We start from the raw sequence: 26443 nt of genomic DNA on the forward strand, positions 1-26443 counted from the left end.
TGCTGCACCAGCATGTGCTAGGGGACTGGCATGAACATATGGCACTCTTTGAGCATTTCTTGTTTCAAAATCTGAAGGGCAATGATAAGAATATAAGAATTGCCGCTGCTGGGTCAGACCAGTGGTCCATCGTGCCCAGCGGCCCTCTGGTCAAAGACCAGCGCCCTAACTGAGTCTAGCCCTACCTGAGTACGTTCTGGTTCAGCAGGAACTTGTCTAACTTTGTCTTAAATCCCTGGAGGGTGTTTTCCCCTATGACAGACTCCGGAAGAGCGTTCCAGTTTTCTACCACTCTCTGGGTAAAGAAGAACTTCCTTACGTTTGTACGGAATCTATCCCCTTTTAGCTTCAGAGAGTGCCCTCTCGTTCTCCCTACCTTGGAGAGGGTGAACAACCTGTCTTTATCTACTAAGTCTATTCCCTTCAGTACCTTGAATGTTTCGATCATGTCCCCTCTCAATCCCCAGTTTCTCTAATCTTTCGCTGTACTGATGAAGTTCTGTACTCACTAATAGCTGATTGGAAGCACATGATCTATGCTATTTAGAACAGTCTTGCCTATTAAGCAACCGATGCAGCGCTGCTTAGGCTGCCAGTACTACATAGATATATCACTATGCATAGTGGCTCGTTATGAATATGATATGAAACACAGCCCTGTATACTGTACATTGTCAGCTCTATATAATTATTCCACCATGTGCAGCACCAGTGGGCCCTCCACTCTTTGGGTTCAGGCCCTCTCCAAAATTGTGGCAGCCAGTACAGTATATGGTTGCTAGGGCTCTGCTAGTTGAAGATTTTTGCCACCAGAGCCCTGTGCATGCTGTCTAAGCAATAGAAAGTCGACAGAGTACTTTAGCCTCCAACACTGGCACTTCTGTACATGTTTAGTTCATGTATTTGAACTGAGCATGCACAGGTAATGGCGTCGGAGGCTGGAGCAGCCTGCTTGCTTCCCTGTACAGTGATATCTTGGAATCCAAACTTAATCCGTTCCAGAACCCCGTTCATGTTCCAAATTGTTCGAGTTCCAAGACAGTCTTTCCCATTTAAAATGATAGAAACTGGATTAATCCGTTCCTGGGTCCCACAAACTCAAATTTTAACAGTAAATACACTGGATTTTAAGGAGTCATTTTAGACTCCCATTTAACAATGGTAGAACACACAAATTTAGTGGTAAAGAAGTGGGTTTTTTTGCACTATGGAAACGAAAGACCATCAAAAATTATTTTGATCCTCCATCTTTTAGATTATTGGTGCAAGCACTAGTGTTATCTATATTGGACTATTGCAACATTGTATATTTGGGAGTACCAAAGAAAATATTGAGAAAACTGAGAATAGTGCAGAATACAGCTGTCCGTCTGATATTTGGGCTGAGGAAAAATGATCACATCAGTCCTTATTATTGAATGCTGCACTGGTTGCCAGTAGAAGCACGAGTAATATTTAAGTTATTTTGTATTTGTTTTAAGTTGGTTTGAGGACTGGCCTCTACCTACCTTTTACCTCATTTCGTGCTATACAACCCTACAAGGATAACCAGGAATTGCAATTTATTTACCTATCCTAGGTTCATTGGCTGTAGATACAGGTCTTTTTTGGATAGGATGCTAGCATTCCAAGCAAGTAAACAGTCCTGGTTGGGCAATTATATTAGCTGAACCATGCAATCTTACAGCACATTTCGAAAAGGGATTAAAACTGTACTATTTGATAAATTAATTTCTTAATTGAAGTTTTATTCATAATAAAAATTTTATACTGTCTATACTTTAGGTAACATGTTGTACTTTTACTCTCAATACTTTGTACTTCATTGATTGTCCAGCTTCTCTGCTGTGTAAACCGCCTAGAAGTCGTCTGATTGCTGGCGGTATAGAAGAATAAAGTTATGTTATGTAATGCAGTACAGTATTTTCCTCACTACACTACACAAAGGTGAAAATCACATGAGATGCTTTCACTACAGCTTCCGACAATGAATTGAACAACGTATGGGTGGCCCGAGTTCTGGGGAAACATATGCACAAACATACACAAACAACGTGCAGGGCGTTCGGATTCCAAAGCAGCGTTCAGATTCCAAGGCAAAATTTGCTTGATTTTTTTTGTTCAGATTCCAGGTTGTTCAAGTACTGGGGCATTCGGATTCCAAGGAATCACTGTATCTCAAACAGCATAGGCAGGGCTTCAAAGGCAAAACTTCATCTGACAGGCTTGAGAATCTCCGCTAGTAAAGGTATGATCTGAGGAGGGGGGAGTGGCAACGGTGGAAGTGGGGGGGGGGGATTGGACTGAGAGGAAATGCCTGCCCCCAGTCCACTGCTGCACCTCCCCCCCCCAAAAAAAAAAAAATCACATCGGTGTGCACAGTGTCAAAGCCACAAACTATAAATGTACCATCATGTGCAATGCTACACGCATAGTCCATGTTCTTTTCTATTCAACTCATGGCCTTAATGCTTAATCTCACAAGAACTCATGGTATCTCTTCAAAGATGATATACAAATCTCTCTTATATGCTTGTTTTTTTGAACTGTTTCGTTTTTTTTGTTTTTGCTTTCTTCCCTATCATCCTAGATTATCAGCCCACTACAGACAGAGAAGGTAACTCCACATAATACATGTAAATCGCTTTGGCTGTACCCACAGGAAGGCAGTACATTAAATCAATAACCCATTAACAACCTAGATATGCATTAATTCTCTCTTTGTATACTGTACATGTAGAACTGAATTAATCTTTTCCCTGGAAAATCCTTGTTTCATAAAAGAATGTAGGCATTTAGGGCCAGATTATCAACACAGCACTTCAAGTTAGGCAGCGGTAGCCGCCCTACTGCTGCCTAACTTAATTGGTTTAATTTGGTTTAAGTGGTGCAATAATTGGTCATGCCATTAAAACCCAATTAAAAACTCCTTTTAAAAAGTCCCCGCTACATGACCTACCTGACCAGCGCCTTTGTCTGTGGTGCCTACCAGTGCCTAGCAATGCCTAAGGCCAGCAGTGGGCGTGGTTAGGGACAGTGCCGGCCTTCGGTATCACTAAGGGATGCTGGCCATGATTCATGAAGGCCCCTGGATGCTGGATTGTAAGCCTTTGAAACCCTGGCCTTCATTTCTGGCACCTAGGGTCCTTGCTAGGCGCCAGTATGCCCGATTCTATATACAGCGCCTGTCTGTGATTGCCATGTAGCAGGTGTCCATTTGCTAGGCACCTGTCACTGCAGGCGCCAGGTATAGAATCAGTCTCTTACTTCCCTTTACAGAATGTTGGTATAATAAGCCAAAATACATGCCTACAGTTTAGGTATGCTTACTTGCTTCAGCCATAGAACTGACATATGTCCTTGCACCTAAATGTTGGAGATACAGGTGTACCTTATAGCATTCTATAAATTTCATGTATAAATATGAATCCCACCCATGATCTATCTATGTGTATACACAGACACACAGAATAGCACTTAGGTGAAATTTTGATATTCATGCATATTTGCCATTTTTCTAATGATTTAATATAATCAGCAAGTAAATGTTACTGCATACTTTAATGAATTACCCCTAATATATGTGGAGGGGCATAATTGAAAGGGACGTCTAAGTCCGTTTACGTCCATCTCGTAAGTCGTCCAAAGTTAAAAAGAGCCTAAGACACATTTTCGAAAGAGACATCCAACTTTTTTTTACTTTCGAAAATTGTCTAATTATACATCCTGCCGATCTGATCGTCCAAGCCGCTAAATCATCCATCTTTATACCACATTTCCGTCCAACTTTCTGTCCAAGTCCAAAACGCATAGAACAAACCCTGTTGGACATGGGAGGGGTCTGCAAAGTGATGGACTGAACACCCAGACATGCTACCTAAATAGTGGGGTACCTCACAGGGCACTGCTGTGAGCTTCACAAAAAGGGTGCCATGGCTTCTCCTCCCTACAGCTCCCTTATAGGTCATGGTAAGCCCCCCAAACCACATCCAGAATCCCCTAGACACACTTATCTACCATCCCAATAGCCCTTATGGCTGCAGGAGCCACTTATATGCCAGTACAAAAGGGTTTTGGGGGTGTATAGGGCAGTGCACATGTTTAAGTATCAATGCAGTGATTACAGGGGCTTATGGGCATGGGTCCTCCTCTCTATGGGTCCCTAATAGAGAGTTGCGCGGGGACAGAAATCCCACCCGTCCCCACCCGTCCCCGCGAGGAATCCCACCCGTCCCCACCCGTCCCCGTGAGGAATCCCTCCGTCCCCACCCGTCCCCGCGAGGTATCCCCTCCGTCCCCACCCGTCCCCGCGAGGAATCTCCTACGTCCCCGCCCGTCCCTATAAACTTCAGAAATAGTTATTTCATTTAATTATGCTACTGAATTAAAGGCTCTGGTAGAAACCCATTTACAAATAAGCAAAAAGACTTTATTAATTTGGAAATATTAATTGGGAAGAATACATACTTTGTAAACGGGTTTCTACCAGAGCCTCTAATGTTTATACATTTTTATCAACACAACTAATATACTACTTTATCCTGAAGCAAAAAAAAAAAAAAGAAATAGAATTATTTTCCTACCTTTGTTGCCTGGTTTCTGCTTTCCTCATGTTCTCATTCAATTCCTTCCATCCACTGTCTCTCTTCCTTCTGCATCTTCCATTTGCTCTGTTACTGTGCCTCTCCCTTTCTTCCCCCTTCCAAAATGGTCTGGCACCCATCTTCTTCTCTCCGCTCCCCCCATAGTCTGGCATCTGTCTTCTTCCCTGCCAGCGTCTTCTCCCTACTCTCTCTTCCTCATTTCCTTTCAGTGTCCTTCTCCCCCCCCCATCTTCCCCATGTCCTTTCAGTGTCCTTCTCCCTCTCTGTCTTCCCCATGGCCTTTCAGCGTCCTTCTCCACCCCTTTGTCTTCCCCATGTGCTTTCAGCATCCTTTTCCCCCCTCTGTCTTCCACAAGTGCTTTCAGAGTCCTTCCCCCCCCGCCCTTCCCATGGCCTTTCAGCGTCCTTCTCCACCCCTTTGTATTCCCCCATGTGCTTTCAGCGTCCTTCTCCCTCCTCTGTCTTCAAGTGCTTTCAGAGTCCTTCCCCCCCCCTCCTGTCTTCACCATGGCCTTTCAGCGTCCTTCTCCCCCCTCCTTCTCTACCGCCCCGGGTGCAGCACAGCCGGCCAGGTCCCCTTATTTTTGTGGCACTTCCCCGACCGACCGACAACAGCCCCGGTCTGACAAACCTCCCTGCCCTTAACCGCGAATCTAAATTACCTTCTTACAGCTGCTGTAAGAAGGTAATTTAGATTCGCGGCTACAGGGCAGGGAGGATTGTCGGACCCGGGCTGTTATCGGTCGGTCGGGGAAGTGCCACAAAAGTAAGGGGACCTGGCCGGCTGTGCTGCACCCGGGGCGGTAGAGAAGGAGGGGGGAGAAGGACGCTGAAAGGCCATGGTGAAGACAGGAGGGGGGGTGGGGCGGGGCGGACCGCCCCCCTCCCTTGGTAGCCACTCGAACCGCGAGGCTATTCTCCTTCTCCTTACCTGCCCTGCCTGCAGCACAGAGCCGAACGGAAGTCTTCCCGACGTCAGCGCTGACGTCTGAGGGAGGGAGGGCTTTGTTTAAGCTTTGTTTAAGCCCTCCCTCCCCTCCGACATCAGCGCTGACGTCGGGAAGACTTCCGTTCGGCTCTGTGCTGCAAGCAGAGAAGGTAGGGAGAAGAAGAGCCACGCGACTGAGTACATCCAGCTCCGCAGGAGCCCCGCGACCCTCGGAGGCGTCCCCATGGGATCCCCGCGACCCTAGGGGCGTCCCCACGGTATCCCCGCGACCCTAGGGGCGTCCCCATGGGATCCCCGTGATCCGAAGGGGGAACCCGCGGGTCCCACGGGATTCCCGTCGTCCCCGTTCCCGTGCAGCTCTCTAGTCCCTAACCCACCCCCAAGATGATTTAAGCTGCCTCTGGGCTGGACGACTAGGCTTTCCTATGCCAGGCGGCCAGGTGATGATGGTCTGGAGGCTGAAATTTAAAGTTGTGAATAAAATTTTTATGGGGGTGGGGGGTTTGGTGATCACTGGGGTAGTGTGTGGGGGTCTGTGTTATGTGTTTGCAGTGCTTATCTGGTGACTTTAGGTGGGTTTTTGTGACTTAGACCATGTTTTACATGGTCTAAGTCACAACGTCCAAGTTCCGTCGATCCTGGGCTGTATAACTTTCGGTTATACATGCTGTACAACTAAGTCTAAGCCGGCCCATGTCCCGCCCAACTCCCGCCCTTGACATGTCTCCCGAAACGCCCCATTTAGCTTTGGACGTTGAGCGGCACTATGAAGACCTAGGTCGTTTAGAAATACGTCCAAAACTTGTTTTTATTTTCGGCGCTTGCACGTTTTTGAGAAATGTTCGTCCAAGTGCCGACTTAGGCCAGTTTTTGGACGTTTTTCTCTTTCGATTATGAGCCCCTTAGTATACAGAAACATTTACCTGTAGCTCTGTCAACTTGAATTATAAAGAACCGTTTATCACTGTCAGTCACTACTGCACTGACATGCCACGTTCCTTGTTTATTCTTTTCAAAACACAAGGACTGGACAGGAGGGGGCATGCAATGCAGTTATTAAATAGAGCATTTTGAACAAATTGGTGTCTCAATGTGTAATTAAGTTCTGAAATGTGCTGCCAAAAAATGCAGTAACATCCCCCCCACCCCCCCAGCATAAAAAAACGTTTGGACAAGATCCTAAAAGAAAAATCCAGAAACCTTTATTAAGGTAGATTTAGAGAAATCCACTGCTTATTCTTGGGATACGCAGCATGAAATCTGTTTTATTCTTCTGAGACTGCCAGGTACTTGTGGCCTAAATTGGCCACTGCTGAAAACAGGATAATTGGTCTGTCTTGGTATGGCGAAACTTAGGTACTTATCAACTCCGCTTTCATTCCCACTTTAGCAATATCATCAATCAAGTCTCTGTCTAGTTCTTCCATTTTAGCTGAGATCTGTAGACTACACCAGTGTGGAAGAAAATACCATCTCCTTTTTCCAACACAGATAGGACTTTCACTTTTCCCCACACTCTCTATATTTCAGATGCTTTAATATTGGTTTTTTTTTTTTTACATAGAAAGCCAGTCCACCTCCATTTTTGCCATCTCAATCCCAGCTGAATAAGTTATAGCTAGATATGATATGATATCTCATTCATGAGACACATTGAACCACGTCTCCGTATCAGCCACATTGTTCAAGTCCATATCTGCTACTAGGTTTTCCAGATCAAATATTTTATTGGCTAGACTATAAACATATGTGCTCATAGCCTTCTACCAATATTTAGGGGGAAAGTAATGAAACCCTGTAGTAAAACAGTACAACTTGGCAACTTCCCCCTTTAGATGTGTTTTGTTAAGTTTTCATTTTGGTCACCTCCTTCCCTTTATTGAAATCATGTTTCTTGTATTTTGTTTTTGGGTTTGTTTGTTTGTTTGTTGTGGTTGTTGTGGTTGTTTGTTTGTTTGGTGTTTTTTTTTTTTGGGGGGGCGGCTGTTTTGTTTTTACTGCTGTAATGTTTTTGTTGAAAGTGACTTCCAGAATTTTTTTTATTACATCTGCTATCCCCTTCCTCTAGTTCAAACACCTATCCATATACTGATTGAATTTTTCCTCATAAATTCCCTGTAATCACTTTAAAAGAATACAGTTAATAGGGAAGCATAGGCATGTTAGCATGTTGCTCCTGCACACATTCCCATGCAACAGACATAATTTCAAACCCTTGGGAACTCTATTCTTGTCTTTGCCAAGGCTTCGAGTCCATCATTGCATTGCAATTTAAAATGCTTTCTTTTTAAAGATGCTTTTAATTGATTAACTGAAATTTAGAGATTAACTTATTCCTGTTTTTTATATTCTTTTTCCCAGTCCCTTTTGTGTTTACCTTAAATGTTTCTCACATTTTCTATATCAATTGTATTTCTCCCCTCCTTCCTATTTGTGTTTAGGGGCCTTCGGTTCCGTATTTACCCAGTATGTAATTGCCGTCAGTCTTGTAATTTTTTATATAAATATATGTCTTAATTGTTAAACTTGTTTAAATGTTATTTTAAACCTTGTTCAACGCTTTGTAGTTTCGAAAAAGCGTTTAATCAAAAATCTGAATAAACAATAAACAATAAACAATTGCTCATAGCCCAACAACAAGCAGTATTATTCTTTCATACATGCATCTGGCTAGCTTAAGTGAAGAGTTTCCCAAAGATACAGAAAGAAAAACAATCTGCTGATTCACACTTATGAAGCCAGAAAGATAATGAACAGTAAATCTATATGGATTTGGGGGCTTGATCTAATAAAAGATATCATTATATTCCTACTATTGCAAATATTTAATCTCCCTGGGAGGATTTTAATACCCTAGTTTCCAAGAATCCCAAAGATCTATACACTGGCCAGAAGAATATCACAGGGAGAACTGAGTTCATGAGTGTAACTGTGAAATGTATTCTTTGGACAGGGCTGCAACTCACTGAAGCAAGAGAAATGGGCTCTTTACATCATGCAAGAAAAAAAAACTGCTAAAGAAACCATGCCACTCGGTCCATAATGGAACCCTGCTCAAAAACATTTATGAAAAGTCTATGCTCTGCTATTGGATGATTCACCCTGCACAGAAAATGTATACATGGCATACCTGGTGATAACCGTTATAGTCCATGTTGCCAGGTAGGAGGAATCCTGGAGCTAACAGCAGCTCTCCCTCCATCATCTCTGGTTTAATGAACTCCTCTAGATAGGTTTTACAGAGCCGCCTATCCCAATCATCTGTGATATGACCTCCATACATAATCTCTCCAAAGAGGTAACGCAGATCATCATAAGGGACCTGAACAATTAGCAGATAAACTATGAGAGATACATTTAGACTTCACTTGTAGCATTCAAATAGCGATCAACTTTCAAACACTGCCAAGATCCTCAATTATATATGTAAATTTAGGCAGAGTTTCAGTAACATATAGAATCCCAGAGGTTGATATTCAACAGGCATTAACTAGACATGAATAGTTCCTACATGAGTCCCTGATATGATATTCAACGGCACTTAACCAGATAGGACAACTGAATATCATGCCCGTCTGCTATGGAATTATCATTTAGAGCCTATGGGCGGAGCATAAGTGGAGCCAGAAGATATCTAGACATTGATCATATTCAGATAACTATCCAGGCAATTAGGAACACATAAATTGAAGACCTAAGTTGCCCAGATAGCTATGCAGATACTGGCCCTGATCAAGTTGTATCTGGATAACTTTTGATCACTGCTCAAGACCCGGATGTTGGTAAGTGGATATGGTCCAGTACCAAATATCCAGGTTAAACCTTCCTACAGCAACCAATGTTAGAAAAATTAAGAAACACTGACAACTGCAAGGTGAATCTTGAATCCTTAAGTTTTTGCCTGAAAAGTTTTAAACTGAAGGGTTCTAAGACTCAGGCTCCTAAATTTAGGATGTAGAAGTGATGTCCAGGTTGGGTTTTTCATAATTTATATCTCATTTAACAAATGGCTTGCTCAACAGACAGCTTTTAAAATGTTTATTGCTTATTCAAATTTACTAAACTGCCTTTCATAACAAAATATCAAAGGAGTTTAAGGACCAATAGACGAGGAAAGAAACAGCACATAATGATTTTTTTATTTACTGGAAATTGGTATACTACCATTCAGAAACCATCATGGCAATTTAACAAAACAAGTCAGAGTACAGACAGAGTAAAAAAAACAAAACACTCTGGCAGGACTGTGTGTGGAGGAATCCCACACTGCTCAGAGGGGACAGTGGGGAATGGAGAAGGGGGTGGGATTTTGATATACCACCTTTCTCTGGCTAAAATCAAAGCAGTGTGCATATTTTATACAGGCACTAGTGGCATTGTTCCAGAGAATAGATGCCACATAACAATTCTACGCTAAGGCAAGTATTAATTCCCTAAGGGGAGGAATTATATTTGAAGAACATAAAAAATGTAATGGTCGATGGGGAATCAGCAACAAATAAAGATAGAGAGGTAGTCCAATATGAAGAACTTTATGGGCAATGTAAAAAATTTTGAACTGAACTCAAAAATGAATAGGCAAGCAGAAGCAAGAAGAAAAAGGAAGTAGGAGGAGGACAAGAAAAAGCAGACACATCAGCACACTCCATGTACAAACTACAGTGCCCTAAAGTCTAGAGAAGGACATGGAAAAGATGTAGGTCTTTAACTCAATAGGTAAAAGCGGAATAAAAAACCTGATTAACATAACATAATATTTTTATAGGAAAGCTCTGCTTGCAAATTTAGAGGCAGCATGTTGGGAAGGGGTCATAAAGTAAAAATAGAATGTCCTATTGACAGCAATTCGGTAAGGAATATATATTTTTTTTTTGGGGGGGGGAGGCAATAGCCATTTATGGATCAAGCAGGGAGTGGTAAAACTCCCCATGTAGCTAACTGCTCACTACACAGTTATTCAGAAGCTAGCACAGTTATCCTGTTGATTTAAGGCCTTCTATTTCGTAGGCCTACATTAAGCAAATAATTTATTTTATAAAATCATTCCTGTATGTCTGTGACCATATACACAAGCAATTAACCTTTTATAAAATACCAAATGATGCACTATAACATGAGGGTGCTTACTTTGCCGGTAGCATGCACAGAAATGGAGTTTGGATGAAGCTCAGGGTTAGCACATAGGCACATCCTATATAATAAAAGGTTAGTGGCGCATGCGCTTTTAAAAAAGCGTGATTACTGCGGCCGTGGTGTGTGATCCGTGGCCGTGTTCCATTTTAGAACCCGGCCAATGATCACTCTAGCCACGCCCCTCCTCCCGCCCTCACCAACCCGAAAGAAGCTCAGCAGACCTCCCGCCCTCACTTCACCAAGCTGGAACCGCTGCTGCCGCTGATCCTCCTCTTCGGGCCAGCCTGCGATCCTGGCCGGCTTTGGCGGGCCTCGCAGGCCGCTTTCCTGTCTCGGTGGCACGTTCCCTCTGACGCACGGGATCGCGTCGGGGGGAGCGTGCTTCTGGGTTGGGGAGCGGCCTGCGAAGTTCACTGGGGCCGGCCACCACGATCGCGGTCTGCTTTGAAGAGGAGCAGGCCAGGTAAGCAGGGGGATTAATTCATGGGCCAGAGGGAGAGGGAAAGGGGCCATGGAGAGATAGGGAGAGGGAAAAGGGGCTGCTTTGGGGGAGGGGTGTGCTGGGGGGAGACAGAAGGGGCCATGGAGAGATAGGGAGAGGGAAAAGGGGCTGCTTTGGGGGAGGGGTGTGCTGGGGGGAGACAGAAGGGGCCATGGAGAGACAGGGAGAAGGAAAGGGGGCTGCTTTGGGGGAAGGGTGTGCTAGGGGGAGACAGAAGGGGCCATGGAGAGATAGGGAGAGGGAAAAGGGGCTGCTTTGGGGGGGAGGTGTGCTTGGGACAGACAGTTTTGCTTTGGGGGCAGACAGAAGGGGCCATGGAGAGACAGGGAGAGGGAAAGGGGGCTGCTTTGGGGGAGGGGTGTGCTGGGGGAGACAGAAGGACACAGACAGCAGCCAAGGAGAGAGAGATAAAGAAACACAGACAGACAGACACTCTATTCTAGCACCCGTTAATGTAACGGGCTTAAAGACTAGTAAACTATAAAATTGTTTTAGTCTATGTGCTGGTGTGCTTAAAGTGTGTGCCTTCATTTACACCAGCTCTCAAGCAGGTCTAAGTGATCAAGCCTACATTTATGCTCTTAAGTTAGCCTTCTATATTTGTGCCCTATTTTCAGTCAAATTTAGGAGCATAACTTTTCAGCTGAAAATTCATAAATGTAGGCCTGTCATCAGTTTGCCTAGATTTATGAGCCTAGTGCTGAACATCCATGCTAAGCTCCTAACTTTTTTTCCCCACCCTAAATGGACCCCTGTTGCCTCTTACATTTTATGCTCCTAAATTTAAGAGTTTAGTGAAATGCTGAATAAAAATTTAAGCACTCAGCACTAGTAAATTTTCAAAGAGACCAATTTATGAGCATAACTTTCAAAGTTAGGAGCAGAGATCCTTTGAATATTGGTCCCTTTAATCTTTTTGAATATCGCCTTTACTTTTTAAATATATTTATGAATTGGCTAGGAGAGAGGCATGAAGATTTGGTTGCCCACACAGAGAAATGACATTGATTACAGAGCTCTGGCACACACAAAAAAAAGAAGAAAAAAACTGCACCAAATAGCAAGGAAAACAAAGAGCAGAGTTAACCAAATAATCAAGCTGGCAAATAAATTTAATAAAATTCAACTCATATGCAAATAAAACAGTAGTGGAACAAGGACCCATCATGGGCTGTGTTTCAGCTACACTGCCTGCATCAGGGGTCCATTTAAATCTCAATATGTCCCACTAAGATTAATGGTATTCAACATGATGTTGATATAAACATATACCATATATTAGTGAATTATAATGCCATTGTATTGCTCCATGGTATGATCACACCTTGAATTTTATATGAAGTTTTGATCACTGCATCTCAAAAAAGAAGCAACAGAATTAGAAAAGGTACAGAGAAGGGTAATGAAAATAATAAAGGGGATGGGACAAATTTCCTATGAGGAACAGCTAACAAGGCTAGGGTTCTTCAGCTTGGAGAAGAGACAGCTGAGGGGAGATATGATAGAGGTCTGTAAAATACTGACTGGATGGAACGGGTAGACATGAAACACTTGTTTACTTTTTCCAACAATACAATGAAGTAGTAAATTTAAAACAAATTGGAGAAAATATTTCTTCACTCACACCCAAATTCTGTATATGGCACCTAATGTTGTGCATGCAAATCAGTGAGCACAACCAATTTGCATGCACAAATTAATTAAGAATAATTGGTGACAATTAATCTCATAATTGACCCTAATTGGATCTAATTAAATGTTATATGTACAACTTGGTAGGTATATTCTATAAAGTGCTGTGTGCCAGTTCTAGTGTGCAAATCTGAAAAGGAGGTGTGGCCAGGTGAGGAGCTTGGGTGTATCATGGGCGTTCCTAGAATATATGTGCACTGTTATAGAATATGTCCAATGTGTGTACAAGATAGGTACAGGGATATAGGTCTGGTTTTTCCTGGCCTAAATAGGTGTGCCTAAAAGCTGATGCAAACTGGTGCTGCTGATTCTATAAGGTATACATACCTTTTATAGAATCACACTAAGCATAGTTCTAGTCGGCATCCAAGTTTTTTGGCACTATACATAGAATCAGGCCCTCATTGTGTAATTAAACTATGGAATTCATTGCCAAAGCATATTGTAAAAGCAGTTAGCTCAGTAGGGTTTAAAAAAAGGTTTGGACAAATTCCTAAGAGAAAAGTCCATAAGCCATTATTGAGATGGATTTTGGGAAATCCACAGCTTATTTCTGGGATAAGCAGAATAAAATCTGTTTTACTCTTCTTGTATCTTGCTAGGTACAGTATTTGCGACCTGGATTTGCCACTGTTGGAAATAGGATACTGGTCTTGATGAACCACAGGTCTCTCCCAATATGGCAACGCTTATTTCTAAATTTCCTCTCTTTGACTTGAAAAAGACATTTTATCTAGTTTTTGGAAGATAAGATTTTGGGCAATTCAAACTTAAATAAAAAGTAGCAGCTGAAATGCATCTAAGAGCATGAAGAATGGAATATGCAGCAAGTGCAGCCAAGAGGAGGCAGTAGGCAACATGTATACCCAAGAGGAGGCAGAATGTACACCCAGGAGCTAGGAGAGCGTGGGGCAGGTTAATCAAGAAGCAGCAGCACTTTACAAACTGCATAACCGGCAGCAAAGAATTACTAAGCAATACATAGCAAGAATTTACTGGGAGGTAGGCAGCAGATATCCTCAGGTTGTCCAAACAATATCCTTACAAAACATTAAGCCTTGTCAGGGATAAATAACCAAGGAAGCATGTAGGGCAGAAATACTTCTTTTCCTTTAACACTGCAAATCCTCTAAATGTACAATGGATTACTAACCAATACCAATTCCGTGAACTCTCCATGGAGCCCCCCTGAACATAAAATAACATGCAATATACACCCAAGATCTGTGCTGCCCTTGAAATACTTGCCAGCTATGTCAAAGTCTTACCCCATTACACTGTACCCGCTCTGGACCATCACTCTGTGAGCCGGGTAGGGTGCATGCAGCGTGTGAAGAAAGGGAAAAGAGGAAGTAGGTGAAATGATGATCAATGCAAATGGACAGCACAGATGATCTCAGACTTCCTGAGCCACTACAGGGTTGACAGTAGGAGCTGGGTGTAGATGGAATATAGCTAATCTTGGTAACCCTGAGGGCCAGCTTAAAAATCACACCAGGTCTTTAGAAAAGCAAGGTGAGAAAATTAAATGTGATGCATCAAACATAACAGGTATTGCAGGGGGGCATCAATCAGAGCGCAGGCTGGAATTCAGAAGTTGTCCACAAATATTGGGTTCAAAATTGTTAGCATCGGTTAACTACTATGAGGTCTTTAAGAATGGCAGTGTAAAAAGGACCTCAGTTTAATTTCTTCTCTCAAAGAAAGCCCCGCTGAGTGAGCAGTGAATACTAACACTATAGTAGGGAAGAGCAAAAATCAGGTCTCTAACACCATGCCAAGCTATAAATTAGCAAGAACAGCAGTTTCCTCATACCCGTCCAGAAGTCTCCCAAAGTGATCTGCTTTTCAGGCCATCCTTTATGAACAAACACAAGATATATTTACATACACTGGAGTAAATTTTCAGCTGGTGTTTAACTGAATCCAGATAGTTCATGCCACTATACATGCAAGCAATGGCACTGAAAAGTGCAATAATCATGCCAGCACGATCTCTTTAGTTTGGCCTAACTTTTTTTTTTTTTTTAACTTTATTTTTGTTAAATTTTTGAAAATATTTATAAAGAAAACATACATTTATAATAAATGAAAGTATTCAATCATTACTAATGACAGAAGAGGCGCAGCAGAATCAGTGGGAATATAAGCTCTTCTCACATAGCTTTCACACCAGAGAAGAGGCACAACATGGACTATGGTGGTATAAGCTTCCCTAACACACTTCATCACAAAATAGTTACAGAATGGGTGGTAAATGCTGGAAGGGACAGGCTATTAATAGTTTCACAAAGAATTTGAAGATCCTAGCCCACACTAGAGTCCTGATGTAGTACAATAGAACATTGTATGATAGAACGTGGTATGGTCAGACATAGGATGGAGCTCATCAGCTTTTAAGACTCAAGACAGTAGAACATTTGGGGCCCTTTGACCGAGGGTCCAGGGGATTTGGATTGGCAGAGGATCAGGGGAAGAGGTGTGTTTTTATAGCTTCCCTGAAATTCACTAGTCCTAATGATCTTATGCTGGTAGGTAGTTTGTTGCATGATATGTTTCATCATGCATGCATGCTTGCCTTGCCATTTAACCAAGTTGTGTCATACTATATTAACCATGATTTGTAAAACTATGTTTGCCATGCTGTTTTGCCTAACAATACTTGCCATGCTATGTTATCATGCTTTGTTAGCTATGTTTTGCCATCTTTGTCAATGTTTACTCTGTTATCTGTTACCATACTATGTCTGAGAATGCAGCACCATGGTTGAAGCTGCAGCCTAGGCACCCTGAGGTTGTGCATGCAGTCCCACACTACTCCTTGTGATTCTGGGCAAGTCATCTGCTCCCCCATTGCCCCAGGTACATTAGATGGACTGTGAGTCCACCGAGACAGACAGGGAATTATGCTCGAGTACCTGAATAAATTCATGTAAACCGTTCTGAGCTCCCCTGGGAGAACAGTATAGAAAATCGAATAATTAAATATTGCTGCTTTGGGTTTTAACTCAGGTATATTCAGACACCAGTTTGAATGAATGCTTCTTCCCTGTCACTCACCTTTGCATTAGCCTCTAGATAGTTGTACAGTACATTGACTGAGATGGTGAGGTCTCCAGTATTGAAGGGGTAGGAACGGTTCCAGCCTTGGGGCCCAAATTTTCGTCTTTCTGCCACCACTGCGTGGAAGTAACACAAGGCAAATAATATGCTCTTGAATTCATTTTCTCGGGCACACATTTCCAGAGTGTCCTGTAGAAAGAGAAGGACAGAAAGGGAGAGGCACAGAGAAAATTGTTATCAGTAGATAAAAACATAGGAAAGAATTCTATAAATGGTGCCAACCATCATCAGCACCTAGCCAATTTTCAAGTGCAATTTAATATGTTTTTAATTTGGTTAATTGGCATTTTAATTGAAAACACCATTAAAATCTAATTAAAAACAAATCTGAAAACATTAATTTAAGGTGCGTGTGGATATCCACGCGACGCCTAGGGGTGTCTACTCGCAGTTGCTTGTGCCTATCCAAAAAGTAGGCATGGTTAGGGGCACAGTATAGGTGTGCTATCAGGTAGCTGTCAGTAGGCATCTGAGTTAGGTGCCGGTATGCAGATCAGGAAAACACTGACCTAATATACTGGTGCAATTCTGTAAATGGTGCCTACATTTGACCGACATGTGGCGGAGACCATTTTGCTAGGCATTTCAATTTAGGCCATTTACGGAATCAGGCCCATTGAACACACGTCAGCTGCAATCTTACACTCCTAGACATGTTACACATTGGGGTCCTTTGTTTAAGGCGCGCTAACTGATTTAACGCATGCTAAAGATTAGCACACACTAAATGCTAATGCCTTAGCATTTAGCATGCACTAATCTTTAACGTGTGCTAAATCAGTTAGCGCACCTTAATAAAAGGACCCCATTATGATATGTTGCACAAGTGTTCTTCTCTAGATCAATAAACAAGAGAGGAGTAGTAGCCTTATGGTTATCTAATCTAATCTTCATTTTATATACCGAATCTACTCCCTAAGGAGCTCGACTCGGTTTACTGTTCATTAAAAAATGAAACATAACAAGTAAAAACTGTGGGATAAAACCAGAAATTGGTTAGATTAGATGGATGGAAAAAGTTAGAAAAAAGTATGTTGAATTGCTTAAAATTACTATAAGATAGCTAAAATCAAATTAATTATTGTGAAAACAACTAGGTTTTTAAACTTTTTCGAAATTGAAATAATTGATCTGCCAGTCTTAGAGAATCTGGAAGTCCATTCCAAATTCTCACCAATTTAAAGGTAAAAGATTTACTAAGCTTCCCAGTGCATTTAATACCTTTCAGAGAAGGAAATGCTAATTTGTGAATTGTTGTAATTCTTGAATAGTAGGATCTAAAGGAATTCCCACTAAGGGGAATCAAAGAGTCAAATATTCCATAAAGGAGTTTAAAAACCACACATGCACACTTGAACTGTATTCTATGATGGACCGGAAGCCAATGGATTTTTCTCAGCAATGGGGGAAACATGGTCGTATTTTCTCTTTCCCAAAAATAAGATTGGCCGCTGTATTCTGTATTAACTGGAGATGATCTAAACTGCCCTGTTTAATACCCAAATAAATAGAATTACAGTAGTCCAACTGGGCCAACACAGTACTCCCCCGATATTCGCGGGGGTTCCGTTCCAGGAACCCCCTCGAATCTTGAAAAACTGCGAATATGGTTTTTCATGGGGAAGACTGAAGAGGGCAGTGGGAGAGGGCAGCAGGAGAGCAGCCGGAGCACCGCGAGTGCAGGAAATCACTTGCGGTATGCTCCGACCGCCTCTTCCTGCACTAAATTGGGCCTTATCCAATCAGGAGCTGCATGTCAAAGCTGCATGTGCGTAAAAATCGAACTAAGGAACTAAGGAAACTAAGGAAATCATCTTTCCTTGCTGTTTACTATGTTCCACACAATATTTCCAATAAACAGATTCATATAACCAGGCATGGTCAAATGTTGTCACTTCATGTGTCCCAACCAATTTCTTTTCTCAGAGGAAAAAGACCTCAGAAATATGCCAGCCAAACAATTAACAACACGAAGGCTATTCTGTTGCTGTACGTACAGACTGACTTCAATCATGGGTCAAAAAAACCTCCATTTTTTGCAGTTCCAGATTACAAAGAATGACCTCACAGCACAGAGATGAATAATTTTACTTCAGAAATATGTATGCAGTACGTAATCAATTTTGTTTTTTTTAAATAGAGGCAACCTGGACAGTTCATTTGCCACTAAGCGGTCCCAAATTAGAGGACGCTTGATGTTATTAAGAACCCACAGATACAGCAAAACTGCTAATAATTTCCATTTATCGAATGTGTATCCCTTAAAAGTTTGATTTTCCAGATTTCATTATGAGTATTGATCCAGAGAAAGGCTCCTTCTTCCAGCTGGGGAATAAATTACAGATCCCTGAAGTACTGCAGGGAAATAACTAGCTTTCAAAATGAACTGCCTTGCTTGTTGGATAAAGTCTATGAGGTAGCTTCCTTGCTCGAGAGCTTCAGCCCCCATGTTACTGCAGAGTTGTATCTGCACAGTATGAGTGAGCAGTAAGCAGCAGAGAGAGAGAAAGAAACCTAGAGAAAGAGGAGCTGCTTTAATAAAGAAATGTCCTTCAGAAATCCAATTTACAGCAAAAATATAGCATGGTTCACTGAATGCATGCAGCATACCCTGAATACACTTTCACCGTGCATTTCACGCATGCTGTGTGTGATATCAATATGGTATGAGTGTAGCTGCAAGCAGTGTCGTATAATATTTGCAGAAATATACATGCTTGTTTTACAGTGCAATTTGCAAATAAAAGGGCTTTTATGAAAGTACCCCACACTGACAAACCAGCACATACTTTTAGATGACACTGTGCAGGCTCAAGACACTATAGTACCCTGAACATAAATTCCTCTGCAATGGCCCCTTGCCCCCTCCAATCCCCACACTATCCCTTTAAAACCGCAGTGAAAGCTGTTTTGCTCTCAGTGCGGTGCTCTCCCCCCCTCCATTCTTCCAGTCTCAGCATCATCTTCAGTGTCTCTATGAACCCAGTTGAAAACTTACCTTTTCTCAAAGTATCTGGCCAATTAGTTCTATGTGCCTTTGATGTTATTTTTATTATTACTCTTACGTTAACTGCATTGAACTTAAGGTTACGTGGTCTATAAGCATGATGTTATGTTATGTAAAGGTGAGCCGGTTGATGTGGTATATCCAGATTTTCAGAAAGCTTTTGACAAAGTTCCTCCTGAGAGGCTCCTGAGAAAATTAAAGAGTCATGGGATAGGAGTTGTTAAAACACATGCAGACTTATAAATTGCAGGTAGACCTTAGGAAAATGGAAGATTTGGCGTTCAAATGGCAGATGAAATTTAATGTGGACAAATGCAAAGTGACGCACATTAGGAAGAATAACCCAAATCATAGTTACCAGATGTTAGGGTCCACCTTGGGGGTCAGAGCCCAAGAAAAAGATCTGGGTGTCATTGTAGAAAATAAGCTGAAACCTTCTGCCCAATGTGCAGCAGCGTGCAAAAAAAATCAAACAAGATGCTAGGAATTATTAGAAAAGGGATGGTTAACAAAACTAAGAATGTTATAATGCCTCTGTATTGCTCCATGATGCGATCTTATCTTGAGTATTGCATTCAATTCTGGAACCAGAAAAGGTTCATAGAACAACAACCAAGATGATAAAGGGGATGGAGCTGTCGTTTAAGGAAAGGCTAAACAGGCTAGGGCTCTTCAGCTTGGAAAAGAGATGCCTGAGGGGAGATATGATTGAAGTCTACAAAGTCCTGAGTGGTATAGAACAGGTACAAGTGGATCGATTTTTTTACTCTGTCAAAAATTACAAAGACTAAGGGACACTTAATGAAGTTACAGAGAAATATTTTTTAAAACCAAAAGGAGGAAATATTTTTTCACTTAGAGAATAGTTAAGGTTGTAGTAAGAGTGGATAGTGCAGCTGGTTGTAAGAAAGGTTTGGACAATTTCCTGGAGTAAAAGTCCATAGTCTATTATTGAGACAGACATGGGGGAAGCCTCTGCTTGCCCTGGATCGGTAGCATGGAATGTTGCTACTCTTTGTTTTTTTTGCCAGGTACTAGTGACCTGGATTGGTCACTGTGAAGATGGGCTACTGGGCTAGATGGACCATTAGTCTGACCCAGTAAGGCTGTTCACAGTTGTTAAAATGCATGCGGATTGTGAACAATTGAAGGCGGACCTTAGGAAATTGGAAGACTGGGTGTCCAAATGGCAGAGGAAATTTAATGTGGACAAATGAAAAGTGATGCACATTGGGAAGAATAACCTGAATCACATTTACCGGATTCTAGGGTCCACCTCGGGGATTGGCGTCCAAGAAAAGGATCTGGGTGTCATCGTAGATAATATGATGAAACCTTCCACCCAATGTGTGGCTGCGGCCAAAAAAGCAAACAGGATGCTAGGAATTATTTAAAAAATGGATTGTTAACAAGACTAAGAATGCTATAATGCCCCTGAATTGCTCAATGGTGCGACCTCATCTGGAGTATTGCGTTCAATTCTGGTCTCCTTATCTCAAGAAAGATATAGTGGCGCAATCTGGACATTGAGTAAGGTGATTAAATTTGTGGACGATACGAAGTTATTCAGAGTAGGGAAGACACAGGGGGATTGCGAAGATCTGCAACGTGACATAATCAAGCTCGAGAAATGGGCATCGACATGGCAAATGAGGTTCAACGTGGATAAGTGTAAAGTGATGCATGTCGGTAACAAAAATCTCATGCATGAATACTTGGAGAGACCTCCTAGGAAAGAGACTTGGGAGTTCTGATCGACAAGTCGATGAAGCCGTCCGCGCAATGCGCCGTCATGGTGAAAAGGGCGAACAGAATGCTAGGAATGATTAAGAAGGGGATCACGAACAGATCGGAGAAGGTTATCATTCCGCTGTACAGGGCCATGGTGTGCCCTCTCCTGGAGTACTGCGTCTAGCACTGGTCGCCATATATGATGAAGGACATGGTACTACTCGAAAGGGTCCAGTGAAGAGCGACTAAAATGGTTAAGGGGCTGGAAGAGTTGCAATACAGTGAGAGATTGGAGAAACTGGGCCGCTTCTCCCTTGAAAAGAGGAGACTGAGAGGGGACATGATCAAAACGTTCAAAATACTGAGGGAATAAACTTAGCAGATAAAGACAGATTGTTCACCCTCTCCAAGGTATGGCGAGCGAGAGGGCACTCTCTAAAGTTGAAAGGGGATAGATTCCGTACAAAAGTAAGGAAGTTCTTCTTCACCCAGAGAGTGGTGAAAAACTGGAACGCACTTCCGGAGTCTGTTATAGGGGAAAACACCCTCCAGGGATTCAAGACAAAGTTGGACAAGTTCCTGCTAAACTGGAACGAATGCAGGTGAGGCTGGATTCATTTAGAGCACTGGTCTTTGACCTCGTTGCCGTGTAAGTGGACAGCTGGGCACGATGGACCATTGGTCTGACCCAGCATCGGCAATTCTTATGTTCTTATGTAAGAAAAGGTTCAAAGAAGAGCAACCAAGATGGTAAAGGGGATGGAACTCCTCTCGTATGAGAAAAGACTAAAACGGTTAGGGCTCTTCAGCTTGGAAAAGAGATGGCTAGGGGAAATATGATTGAAGTCTGCAAAATCCTGAGTGGAGTAGAACAGGTACAAGAGGATCGATTTTTCACTCTGTCAAAAATTACAAAGACTAGGGGACACTCGATGAAATTACAGGGAAATACTTTTAAAACCAATAGGAAGAAATTTTTTTCCCCTCAGAGAATAGTTAAGCTTTGCAACGCGTTGCAAGAGGATGTGGTAAGAGCGGATAGCGTAGCTGGTTTTAAGAAAGGTTTGGACAAGTTCATGGAGGAAAAGTCCATAGTCTGTTATTGAGAAAGACATGGGGGAAGCCACTGCTTGCCCTGAATTGGTAGCATGAAATATTGCTACTGCTTGGGTTTTGGCCAGGTACTAGTGACCTGGATTGGCCACCATGTGAACGAGCTACTGGGCTTGATGGACCATTGGTCTGACCGAGTAAGGCTATTTTTATGTTCTTAGTCTTATGTTCTAATGGATGCCCCTCCTCCATCCCCAATTTATCTTCAAAAACAAAAACTATCCCTCCCCATCTGTCTTAACCTTCTCAACAACCATAAGGCATCTTTTTGCCTTCCCTCCCTCCAAAAAAAGGAACTGTTTAATATTCTTTCTCTGTTCATATGTTTTGTTGCAGATTGTTGCTGGGAGCAGAGCCTACTGATCCAGACCTGAGCATCAGGAAGTGATGACTTGTTTCCATGGAAAGATGCACAGGTTGGGAAATGCTGATTTTTCCCATGGAAGTATTTTTTGAGAGTTACTCTTCCTATTATTAAATCTGGAAAGATCGGGGCCTCTTAATGAAGAGTGTCTATTTCAAAGGAGTCGGATGGGTCCTATGGTTCTTCTTAACAGTCACATTCTCTTTATGATTCTCTGGAAGCTAAGTGGCTTCCTCACGTTGCTTACCTGAGTGAAATTGTCCATAGCTTTGTGCAAGTTGGCATGCATTCCAGTAGGAGGCTCATTGGTGATTTTGATAGAGTTCTCCAGGATGCCCTGTGGGATAATATGACTCTCAGAGGAGGCTGAGGGCTCTGCACTGATAAAGACTCGGAATTGTTCATGGCTTCCCTCACTGTGCTGCTCCAGCTTCTTCTCCAGGGTACTCAACCATTTGGCCACCAGGTGGATGTTCTAGAAGGGAGAAATGGAGCCAGATATTGAATGATATTATATAAAATCATGCTTAATACATAATTCCACATCTGCTTTCTATTACCAGATGTGTCTTGTAGTATGAAAAAGAAGTTAACAGGGATTCTAAGTGACATCTCCCACAGAGTGCAAGTGCTAAGCCAGTGTTTTTCAACCTTTTTTGGGCAAAGGCACACTTGTTTCATGAAAAAAATCACGAAGCACACCACCATTAGAAAATGTTAAAAAATTTAACTCTGTGCCTATATTGACCATATATAAAGTAATTCTCTTGAATAGGAATCAAATAAACACAAAGAAAGTATTTTATAATGCTGCCACCGCCAACAACACCGTTGGCGGCGGTGGCACTCAAGTGGCTAAAGAGCCGCAGTTTGCCGGCCTAGGGACAACACTGGAGGGTGGCCAGCTGTGCACCCCCTTGGGACGTAAACCCGGGGTGGGGCAGACTGCCCCCCCCCCACCCTGGTATGCCACTATCTGTACCTCACTCCCTCCCTATGACCAAAAATTCTCCTTTCTTCTATTCCCCGTGTACACAACCATCTCTTTCCCTCCCTTCCTCTCTCCAAAGTCCATGCCTTCTGTGTCCAAACACTCATTCCCTCCCCCACCTCAGCATCTCTTTCCCTCCCTTCCTCTCTCCCAAGTCCATTTCTTCTGTGTCCAAAAACGCATTCCCTCCCCCACCTCAGCATCTCTTTCCCTCCCTTCCTCTCTCCCAAGTCCATGCCTTCTGTGTCCAAAAACCCATTCCCTCCCCCACCTCAGCATCTCTTTCCCTCCCTTCCTCTCTCCCAAGTTCATGCCTTGTGTCCAAAACGCACTCCCTCCCCCCTTTTGTGTTCCATGTTTGCCTCCCAGCCCATCTTTGCAACTTTCTCAGCAAAACGAAGCTCAAGCCGCGAGGCTTGTCTTCTGCTTCCTGTCTGCCCTGCCGCACACAAATAGCCGAACGGAAGTATTCTCCGACGTCAGCGCTGACGTCGGAGGGCAGGCTTTGCTTAAGCCCTCCCTCCGACGTCAGCGCTGACATCGGGGAACGCTTGCGATCGGCTATATGTTAGCTGCAGGGCAGGCAGGAACAGAAGACGAGCCTCGCGGCTCGAGTTGTATTGAACTCCGCGGGTCCCCCGTCCAGCTCTCTCCTGTCCACGTGGGGCGGACCGCCCCTCTCCCTAGACTGGTGGTACTGCCCTGATGGCGGCCCTGACCGTACGGCACACCAGGCAACATCTCGCGGCACACTAGTGTGCCGCGGAACAGCGGTTGAAAAACACTGTGCTAAGCAACCTTTATAGAATTGACAAGCGACCTTTATAGAATTGATTCTTTATACGATTCCAGTTTCGGAGATGGAGAATCACATGTCAAACATGAACTGCTGTCCTATACACAATTGCTTCTACCTTAAGGCACAGTTGTCTTACCCACGATTCTCTAATCAGTGCTGGTTAGAGAATTGTGCCTGCATGACAGCAAACATAGGTGGCTCAATCACCTATCTTTGCCGAGGAATCCCTTGCCATCAGCTGATCACAGCACAGGAATCCGCGATCAGCTGAGCCAGCAGGACTTCCCGAAACCGCAGCTTCGGGGAATCCTACCAGCTCAGCTGATTGGGGAAAATTCCCATGCTCTGATCAGCTGAGCTGGCTTCTGTGGGCAGAGGACCCCCTGTCACCCACCCCTGAGATTGGCAGGAAGGACAGCCACTCCCTCCTGCCAAACACTCCAAAATCAACAGGAGGAAATATTTTTTCACTCAGAGAATAGTTAAGTTCTGGAACGAATTGCCAGAGGTTGTGGTAAGAGCGGATAGCGTAGCTGGTTTTAAGAAAGGTTTGGACAATTTCCTGGAGGATAAGTCCATAATCTGTTATTGAGAAAGACATGGGGGAAGCCTCTGCTTGCCCTGGATCGGTAGCATGGAATGTTGCTACTCTTTCTTTTGCCAGGTACTAATAACCTGGATTGGCTACTATGAGATCGGGCTACTGGGCTTGATGGACCATTCTGTGGACACAGTTTTTCCTCAAAACACCATTCAGTTCTGAAACAGAAAACTGCCTACTTTGAAACATTCCCTAATTTAATCCAGATCATGGAGGTCTCTACTCAATGCGGGTAAAAATATAAACACTAAGGGGAATTCTATAATGATGTCCAGAGTTAGGCACCAGAAAGATTTATGCTGAATGCCGTTTCTATAAAGGTTGCTTAGCATGGATTCCCACGTCCTCCTCAATCAGAGCATCTTTCTGTAACCTGGACGTGATGAGTACCAGGTCTAAATACTGATTTTCATATTTGTATACATGGTTGCCCCTTCTCCTTCTGTGATCAGAGTTGGATGTCTATATGTTGGGGCCTCCCTAATCCTACCCAAAACACACACCCTTGCCTTACAGACACACGAGTATTGCAGAGTTAGATGTCTATATCCTACCTCTGTAAAATTGGGATTTGAACATCCTTGTAATATAGACATCCAAAACAAGAATAGAGCTTCTAAAATAACCACCTTTACTATTATTTTCCCATTTGTATAGGATTGTTTTCAATACAGTCAATTAAGATATTTTTTTTTAAAATTCTGCTCAAGAGACAGTCATTCAGGCAAACAAACTGAATGAAAGATAATAACCTTATAGGAAGATTAAGTTGTGCAAATTCAAAATAAGAGATTCTCTCTTCCAGACTGCAGACCCAAAATAATGTAGATTCTCCCAAGAATAAAGCATGTGCTCAAATGTACTCATTGGGGGGTCTTTTACTAAGGTGTACTAACCGATTTAGCACATGCTAAATGCTAATGCGCCCTTTATATTCTATGGACGTGTTAGCATTTAGCGCACACTAAATCGGCTAGCGGGCCTTCATTAAAGACCCCCTGTGTTTTTTTTAATGGCAGGACTAATAAAGGTTTGATTTTATATTATTTATTCTTTACTTTTTCACTGATCACATGCTTGTACCTGAAGGATGACCCAGTGACCATCTTGTGCAGCTAAGTCCAAGGCTTGCTCTGCCACCACTTCTTGACCTTGCCCGAGGGAGACATTGTGGAAGTTCCCATTGTCAAATGTGTAGCCAAGTTTCTTCCCTATAAGAAACGAAACATTTGCCAGCGCCATTCATATTTAGAAACTTTTTTTTTTTTTTTTCAAAAAGTACTAATGCTGCCCTTGGTTATTCGTAACTCATCTGTCCTTATCTGAGGCCTGATGCAATAATTACAAGGTAAGATGTGCGATTGCAATAAAGCAGGGGTAGGGAACTCCGTTCCTCGAGAGTCGTATTCCAGTGGGATTTTCAGGATTTCCCCAATGAATATGCATTGAAAGCAGTGCATGCAAATAGATCTCATGCATATTCATTGGGGAAATCCTGAAAACCCGACTGGAATACGGCTCTCAAGGACCGGAGTTCCCTACCCCTGCAATACAGTGTGCTTCACTTCTTGCATATTGCAACAATGAGTCACTGTTTATACAAGAATCAATAGGGGCTGAGGAACAACAGGCTCTTACTAGATTAAAAAAAAAAAAAAAAAGCTGAAAAGCGAAATAAGACATTTCATTAATTTGGACTTTTAGTAAAGCTTCTAATATGGTGTAAGGGGTGTCCCACTCATGAGGTAGTCCATCACTGGACTTGCACCCCAGGGCCCCCACAAAATACTTATTTCATCCTGTTCTTCTCCCATCTTTGCTCTCAGCACACACA

At 42.8% G+C, this 26443-nt stretch overlaps 1 protein-coding gene across 2 annotated transcripts in view; it reads right to left on the reverse strand.

The window, feature by feature from the left end:
• Nucleotides 1–26443, reverse strand: part of DNAH9 (dynein axonemal heavy chain 9) — a 366622-nt gene that overhangs the window by 58765 nt on the left and 281414 nt on the right. For both annotated transcript variants that reach the window (XM_033960210.1, XM_033960209.1), the window contains exons 62-65: nucleotides 25693–25820; nucleotides 22466–22693; nucleotides 15941–16132; nucleotides 8684–8875 (exon numbers count right to left, since the gene is read on the reverse strand). In XM_033960210.1, coding sequence (XP_033816101.1) covers nucleotides 8684–8875; nucleotides 15941–16132; nucleotides 22466–22693; nucleotides 25693–25820 — 740 coding nt within the window. The remainder of the gene's footprint in view (nucleotides 1–8683; nucleotides 8876–15940; nucleotides 16133–22465; nucleotides 22694–25692; nucleotides 25821–26443) is intronic.

Source organism: Geotrypetes seraphini, chromosome 10 (assembly GCF_902459505.1).
Source record: "Geotrypetes seraphini chromosome 10, aGeoSer1.1, whole genome shotgun sequence".
Taxonomy (NCBI): Eukaryota; Metazoa; Chordata; class Amphibia; order Gymnophiona; family Dermophiidae; genus Geotrypetes; species Geotrypetes seraphini.